A 9,157-nucleotide genomic window follows, 5' to 3' on the forward strand; every position below is an offset into this window, starting at 1 on the left:
TGTCACTCAGCTGCTCCCAGTCTGATAAATGTTTCTACTTTGCGTCAATAATAATGCAGCAGAAAGAGAGAAGTTACATTTCATATGAATATGAGATCAGAGTTTTTCTCAACTCTGAGTTTAACCTGCCTGTACTTACTTCCCTTATGTGCGAAGCTCAGACCACTTCAGTTGGTTTAACCACAGCAAACATTGACACCTTTACACTTCCTGGCTACTGCAGAGATATTTTAGCTTGTGTCTTCTGCAAAGGTTTGTGACAATGTAATTTAAAAAGGTATCAACAATAAGTTAGCACATCCATGAACCATAAAACCATTTAATTTATCATATTACATCATATGCATGCTTAACATTTACTTGTGTATACATTTGTGCATGTTTCTATGTGTATATTTATAAATGCCCTGAATTATAAATGTGTTGCCTTCTTATCACTCCAAAAAGTAAATAAAAAGATAAAAAAAAGACTCATCTTAATGAGTAAAAATGTTGAACATCCATTTTTCAGTTACAGCAAACAAATTATGTTTTATATCAACCTCATTATTCAGAAACAGTATAATCATATTATTTCGATTATTTGTCATTTACAGCATGAATAACCAAACTAAATTCAAAGTCAATCAACATTTGAACTCAACATGTCCATCTATGGTCTGAATTTCAGATTCTTCTCCAAAAATGTGGATTTGTAGAAACCAACCTCGAACATCACAGTTTTACTGTCTGCCTACCTAACCTCATCATGGTTAGCTTGACTGTTATTGTGGTTGGTTGATCTGAGCAAACATCACATATTCAAACAGAAACCAAATGTCAGGACTCATTTGTACAAACAGCCATGGTACAAACCTCTGGTAGTTATAATGGCTGCTTATGTTTACTATCATTTAAATTAAATGCATAAAGGGAAAAACAAATCAAAAAGAAAATATATAAAAAATATATTGTTGCACATTTTGCACCATTAATCAACTAAAGCCTGAATAGCCAAACAAGCCAAACCGCTGCTTATCAGCACGAGAGAAACAACCCATCTCACCAGTTCCTCTTTGTTTGGAGCTAATGTGTTCATACTCAGAAAAGAAGAGGTGTTTAATTCGTATTCACACCAGAGCTAATGTGTTAATGCTCAGAAAAGCAGAGGTGCAATGATACTGTACAGGATGTGCAATCATATTTTGTGGAAGTTTTTTAATTGATGACAGTCAATATTTATTTCTCATCTGAAACATCATACAACAGAAAGCCAGAGGGGTCCGCGTCTGATAATCTGACATTAAAGTTCACACTATGTTTATATCTTGAACGCTCCCTATCACCTCAGTCTGTTATCTGCTGTCAATCAGCTGTGAAACATGTCATCTGGCTGACAGCAAACATGTGGTTTTAAATAAAGACTCTATAGTATTTCCTCATTTTAAGCCGTTCATCTCTCTCACTTGTGCTCTGCAGACATGGGTGGAGCCTTTGATGGCAGGTTTGATTGACAGGTCAGCCACACAGCACATATCAAATTATAAATCGGCACATAAAACAATGAATTTGGCAGCAACAAATGATGAAGGCTCACATCGATAATATATGTTGTAACTTGTTTTTATCCCAACATATACTTGATGTGTTGTCACCACATTCACATCAGAGCTAATGTTTAAATACGGAGAAAAGAACAAGTGCATGATACTGTGCAGGACATGCAGTCTTTTTTTTCTTTTTTTTTTGGCAGTAGACAGAAAAATAAGTGAGAATATTTTGGGGGGTAGTAGAATTTGAGTCAAATGCAATGCATATAAATGTAATAGAGCAATTGCAGAACTGACTCTCTTTGAATACACTTACAACTGGTGGTGACATGAGGAAGTGGACAGTCATTTCTCAGTCTGAAACTTCATTTAACAGAAAGCCAGAGGGGTCAGCGTGGGAAAATGTAACATTAAAGTTCACACTATGTTTTGCATCTTGAACGTTCCCTATCACCTCAGTCTGCTATCTGCTGCTTATCTGGTGTGAAACATGTCATCTGGCTGACAGCAAACATTTGGCTCTATTTCCTCATTTTAACTAGTTCTCCACTGCAGGACTCATGCTTTGCAGACATGTTTGATTGACAGGTCGGTCACACATCAAATAACACATAGCACAATGAAGGCGGAGGATAAATAATGAAGGCTTGCATCACATAATGACATTGCGACATCTAGTGGTGAATGCCGGGCATAGACCGTAAAATAAAAAAGTGGTTGTTTTTTTTCTTTCTTATTTAATGATTACAGTATTATACCTATGTATTCATTGTTTATTGTTTCGTATACATTTTTTGACCTTTCTATACATAATGGTTGGCTTTTCATTCATTCAAATTTGTAGTTTTTAATTTATATTCAGATTTCTATTATTAGTTATGGATATTTATTTGATGGTTGGATTTTGTAAGAACACAGAATATGAATGCTTATGATAATAGAATAAGAATTAATTCTGTTTTCTAATATCATATCATAAGCATTTATGTGTAGAAATATTTTTTTAAAGACTGAAAAACTGATCATTCCCAGATTTTTTTACAAAAAATATAAACACCCCAATAAAATTTTGTTCTTTTAAACAGAACTCAATAATGTTTCGAACCGCTTTTTAAAAAAACACACACAATACAAAAAAAGTATAAAACAAATGGGTAATCTGTAAAGACGTATTGCATAAATGTCCATATCATCATGCCGGTTTGCATAGTGCTTTCTAACACTCATGTTCATGTCTTTGGCTTCTTCACATATTATTCAGCCTGTTGATGATGTTGTGACTTCAGACTTTTTGGCTTTTTCAACACACTGTACACTGTGTCAATCTGTCTGATCTGCTCGGCTTCATCCAGGCGAACAGACTCTAAAGCTTCTTGCGTCTTCTTGTGTCCTTTCGTATCTTTACTGCTGTCACTCTGGCCCTGAGGCTCTGTCACAGTCGGTGCCTGTAAAACGCTGTAAACCGTATCAACTGTCTGACTTTGCTGGGCACACGATTCCTCATTCGGGTGGATGGTTGGGTTTCTAGTCTGGCTGTCACATAGTGCATCTACATTTTCATAAGTGTTATCAGCTTGACTTGAAGAGGTAGAGACCCTGGGTCTAGGTACAGACCCTTGTGGCTGTGTCTCCACTGGCTGGCATCGTGTCAACTCTGCGTTGGATGTCTGTGTCTGGAAATAATCAATATGAATATGTTTTAATCTTTTAGACAACATTTGTCACACTTTGACAAAACACCTCAAAGCATTAAATTAAAACTCAATTTCACATCATTGTCCCTTGAAACATCCCTAGAAACACACCATGCTGTCATCAAATCATCATTGTCATCCCCAAGATCAATTTAAATATTTGTAGTAAATGCAGCTTACCTGATTGTGAATATTTCTTGTTGAAAAACACCTAATGGCCAAAAAGACAAATATACCAAGGGCTAAAAACCCTAGATGAGCTATTATTATGACAAGGATTTTGATGGTTGGTGGTGATGCTTCTTTGTGTTCAGGGTTAGATTTACGGCCTAAAAATACAGAAAAACACATTTTTAGCAGGTAATATGGAAAGGTATCTGACCAAGACGAAACAGACACATTTTAATCACGGGGAGCAACTGACCAGCTGTTAAGGTTACAAAGTGAAAACAAACTTGGATGAAGCCCTGTACAATCATTCAATGAGTGACATCAACAAAAAAGGCTACTAAGAACAATCATGTGATACTTACATGTTTCCTCTATGTTTTTAGAAACATTGTTCATGCTGACATGGTTGTTGCCACTGCAGACAACAGTTTTTTTCTCAGTGTAGATGGATATGTTGACCTTGCTCAATGATCTCCTATAAGTTTTGCAGCCGTCGTCATCACAGACAGACCACGCCCAGTCTGCCTGGATGGAGCAGTTGACTGTGACGTTGCAGAGTGAAGCCGACAGGTTGGAGTGCTGCACTGACATCCTGATCACAGGGGTGGGAACAGCTTCTGCAACATCCAGACAAGCAGATAAATCACATAAATAAACTGGGCATTACATGATTTAATGATGATGTAACCACCCATTAGCTGCCAGTAAAAATATACTCAGGACGTCTTACATTTAATATGTGAGATACAAGGAAATGAGTAACGACAAACTACCAACCAGTTTTGAAAATGCAATGATAAAAAAACGGATTATTTTATGCTTATTGTCATGAGGGTTGAGAAACTACTGAATTCAGATATGAATGCATAAGGAAGATCCAGTAAGTTCTGCATTCACTGTTCAACTTACCTTGAACAATGACTCTGTGAGAGTTACTGAAAACATTAAAGTTAGAGTCGTCGAATGAGACTCTATAGATGCCACTGTCTCTCTCAGTCAGCTCACGCACACACAAGGTTAGGTTCTTAGGTTCATAATCCACTTTGTTTGTGTAGTTGGGGTTGATCAATGTCCCAGATGCAATTACTTTTTTAGCAAATTCCCACCGACTATTAAAATATGGTGGTGGTTTTTGAGGATGAAGACATATTGAGCTGTTTTTCAGACAGTAATGCATCACTGGTGAGTCCTCTGCTGTAATACCTGAAAGAAAAACATACCAGTAAAAGACAATTTCTTAACAGCGACTTACAAAAGTTTGCTTACATACAAAACCTATCCTGATATGCTGTAAGTGTGAAAGGCCTGGATGCAAAATTAAACTTAGCTTTTAATTATCTGAAGTAACATTCTTGTACATTAAGTAAGCAAACATCAGTAATCTTTTTATAATGTTTCTCAGGAGCACAGAGGCTTTGTTTGTTATTCTGAATTACCTGTAACTGTAAGTGTAACTTTATCATTTTATAATTAATACATTTCCTACATACATTTTTTTTAATGGGCCACATATAGAGAGAAAAAACTATGCATTTACACTTACATTGTATCATAGACTGTTTACTCTGTGAAACCTCATATGAATAGATACACAAACATAAATAACTGGTCTTCACGCTGCGCTCACAATTGATGACAGAACTTTTAGCAATCTTACCTCCAATAATAAAACTCAGAAGAAGGAACATTTTTAATCCACACGATATATTCTCTTCTCTCTCAAGCCAAAGACTGAAATTGAAAACAGGAAATCTTTTTACATGAGTTATGGTGCAGCAAAGCATGAAGCTACAAATGCAAACACCTGGCTAGTGCAGGAAGCAGGAAACTGATTTCTTTTCTGTAGTTCAGTTTAGTTATTCAAACATGTCAGAAAAAACAAAATAATATATATATATAGGCAGTGAAATATAACAAAATAGAAATGGCATCAAAACTTTTACATGAACAACAAAATAATAACCATTCATTGTTGGAAAGGGTGTATGATGACTTTTTTGCAGGATGAATATTGGATCTGTGTTAGTTTTGTATGTGTTTCCCCATACTTCCACACAGTAGGTCATCTATGGGAGTATGAAGGAACAGTACAGGATATAGTGATGCTTGATTTAAAATATATTTGACTCTATATAATATTGCAATTCACTTTGCTTTAATATAACACAATACATTTGTAGTCTAGAAAAGAGACACAACCTATATTTACCACAGAAAACTAATTGTTACATTTTAGGAAAGCCAGTCTCCTGCCGAGCCAAATAACTAAGTATTTGCATAAATTCTTATATAACCCATATTTTCAGTGATGTAAAGTAGTACGTGTATATATTACAGTATTTTACGCAACTACAGTTTTGAGATGCTTGTACTTTACTTGATTATTTCCATTTAACCTTACTTGACACTTCCGCCCCACTACATTTATTGACAGCTCCACAAAATATGGCATCCATCTAAACTCATTGCATGTTTCATAGCACCTAACGTTCAAATGATCCATAATTTCACCAAAAATCAAAGATTAGAGAAATGAAAACAGATTTGTGCATCAGAACTTTGAAAAAACTCTGTTTTTAAAGTAGTGTAAACTAGCTCCACCTCCAGCAGCTACAACAGTAACATGCTGCTCTAACACTGATGCTTCACTATTAATAATCTAATGATGTCATATATAATAATATATCAGTCAGAGGGACCAAACCACTACTTTTACTGTAATACTTTTTGCTGTATGTACTTTTACTCAAGTAGAATTTTTCATGCATGACGTTTACTTGTAATGGATGTTGGTACTTTTACTTGAGTAAAGGATCTGAGTTCTTCTTCCAGCACTGCATATTTGTACGAGTAAATGTAGAGAAAATCACGCATCTTAGGCTGGAGGTTGTATCTGTCATTTTGAAAGCTGCTGTCACTTTGAGGCTGCTGCAGGAAATAGAGCAGGTAACCACAACAAGCTGTCAGTGTGGTAGGCTACATGTGTGCTTATCATGAATGTAACGTATTTTAAACTACAGACCTCATCCTTCGTTGTTTTAAACTTTACCTGTGCATATAGTGCACTATGAGGACTAGTTCTGCTTTCTAAGTCTCATTGTGCTGCTGCAGTGTGGGGGGAAAAATGTGCTATCATACTGTACTAAAATAAATACAGTGTGAATAATAACTTCCTGTGCATACAGATGCCCTTGTTTGTGTAGGAAATGAATACGGAGACCAAAGTACCACTGAAATTGCAAGTTGCATGCACAACTTGCATGTTATTCTTCTGCTGTAGCTAACATACCTGGTTGCAAATAATGTGACCTTTGATAGACACAAGGAGAGCTACAGAATTTTAACTGAAATACTCCTTTCATTTCGTCAAACATTTCATATTTGATAAATGAGCTACCAAACAAATACCCACCATATAAAAGTGCAACCACTAACTACACTGTTTGCAGGCGAATAAAAAATTATACCCTGACTGAACAGTACAGAGCTGAGGTCATGATGTCAAGACCAGGTGTATCTCTATTAATAACAATCTCCTGCTCTGCATCTCTTTTATGTCTTTCTGAAAAATGAACAGTGTTTCTGAGGTTTATTTCCATATTCTAAAACAACTTGTAGACTAAATTGAATAATATAATAAATAATCTAAAATAATAATCTCACTAAGGTGAACTCAGAATTTGATATTTTACCTTTTAATGAACTCTGAGGTCTTCTTCTGTTTTTCTGGTTACATCCAAAGTCCCTTAAATTGCATCCATGTCACTTGAATAGAAAGGTGATGAGGAAAAGTTTTTTAGAGAAATGATCCGTTGTTTCATCCGAAGCGTCACACCCATGAAGCGACGCCTGTCTCAAATAACAGCTGTGTAACAGCTGGATCTGATGCATGAAGAGGTCACTATATCTACCATCACTGTTATATATACTTTATATAGGCCTGTGTTATACTGTTAGAAATACGTCCATCTTCTTTTTGTAACTTTTAAAGACTGAAATCCCCACAGTTCGGCACAAGCTCATAATCCTTCATGTGTGACTCTATGAGAGTGACAACGCCCCCTTGGTAAGTGTAACCATTTCCCTCCCTTCATAGTAAATAGGCATACAGGTAAGTAATGTTTGCAACCATCATAATAATAGTTTGAATTGAATAAAACACTCACTTCAAGCTAATTATGTTTAACTGGACACAATGATATTATAAATCAGCAAGAAGTATGAAATAACTGCAATGTACTACACTCATTTAATTCAGTCAAAATCAGTCAGCAATTCAGCTGCTGAATGTAATTAGATGTGTTAACAAACTATCAGGTGTAATGTCAGCTGAATGCCATCAATCATCATTAATAATGTCAGATACCAGGCCATGATGTCAGATATCAGATCATGCTTGCCCAAGGTCGATTTTACTACAAAGACAAGAAAAGATATAGAGCAAGGGCCTTAGTACTCTCCACCTGGAACATGCTCCATCAGGGGCGTTCAAGGCCCAGGAGAGCACATCTGCAGCGTGCAATCTGGTAATCATGGAGGCGATGGTGTACTTGCTTCTGTATGTGGCTTTTTGTCACACACAAAGCAAGAAAATTGAGCCGTATGGATGTAACTATGGTTGTAACGCTGCTGCCGGTATTTAAAAATGCCGGACAGCTCATGACTCTTCCAGCAACAACTCTCCTGACCAATCAGTGGCCGGCAGTCTGTCGACTCGACTCGACTCGACTCTGTCATCCTTATGGCTGTCATCCCCCCATTTAGACAATCACTGCAAGGGAAGAATCAAGATTTCTTGATGCAGATCTGAACATCCAGGTTACTAAGTATAAGCAATCAAGCCCTGAGTTGAATCGATCAGATTGCTGGCCCGGGTAACGTTTTTTGAATTTTTTTTGAATGAGTTTGCTTCCATATTTATTCATATGAATACGGTATATTTAAACAGGAAGTCTTTTTTGTATCATACACACACACACACACATATAAACATTTTGTAAATAATAGTTTTATTAAAAGAGGCACTTAAAAAGTACAATAGCAAATACAAAAGCATTGGCAATGGACTTCAGGAAATTAGTACAAAATGAATATATACTCTTATTTAATAGCAAGCTTTGTTGGCCATTCAAACAAAAACAGTGTTAAGTATACAGTAAGGTTTCTAGCAATATGTTTTTTATTCTTTTTTCCTTAATCAAATATTCAGATGACCCACTCCACAAAACTGAATTTTCCATCACCATTAACCCAGGCATTTCATTGTTTACCTTGAATAAGTACCATAACTTTGTTTAATTTGAATGCCCGTTTCCATGTGAAAAAAGGGGAAAAGTCGTTTTTTTATCCTAATATACATACTTGTCTAATACAAAAAGGTAGTTCAGACATGGTTCAGACACATATTAGCAGAATCCTCAGGCTCTTTCATGACTATATGAAAAAAATGACAGCGGTACCGTACTTTACAGAGCAGCAACACTGTGCATTGACAGTAATTAATGTGGCTTTTGAAAATGCAGCGCATTTAACGTCAGGACCAAGAAAAAAAGATATTTTATACATACTGTACAGAGGAACACACACATTGAATACACAAACTGTACAGTTCACAAAAAGGTTCATACAAACCGTATTATACTCATAAAATCATACTCGCTAAAATTATTCATTTGCACGTGTACACACATGCACACCCCAAACATAACCACAAGATATAATCATTTATTACAGTGCATTAAGTATCAAAGTTAGTTCAGTTAT

At 36.0% G+C, this 9,157-nt stretch overlaps 1 protein-coding gene across 1 annotated transcript; it reads right to left on the reverse strand.

The window, feature by feature from the left end:
• Positions 1–2,782: 2,782 nt before the first annotated feature.
• LOC134005515 (uncharacterized) lies at positions 2,783–6,421 on the reverse strand. The gene is made up of 6 exons (XM_062444440.1): positions 6,417–6,421; positions 5,052–5,125; positions 4,304–4,597; positions 3,757–4,011; positions 3,404–3,552; positions 2,783–3,202 (listed from the first exon to the last, which is right to left on the reverse strand). Exons 1-6 carry the CDS (start codon positions 6,419–6,421, stop codon positions 2,783–2,785), a joined length of 1,197 nt encoding a protein of 398 aa, XP_062300424.1.
• Between the last annotated feature and the right edge of the window lie 2,736 nt (positions 6,422–9,157).

This window comes from Scomber scombrus, chromosome 23, assembly GCF_963691925.1.
Source record: "Scomber scombrus chromosome 23, fScoSco1.1, whole genome shotgun sequence".
NCBI lineage: Eukaryota > Metazoa > Chordata > Actinopteri > Scombriformes > Scombridae > Scomber > Scomber scombrus.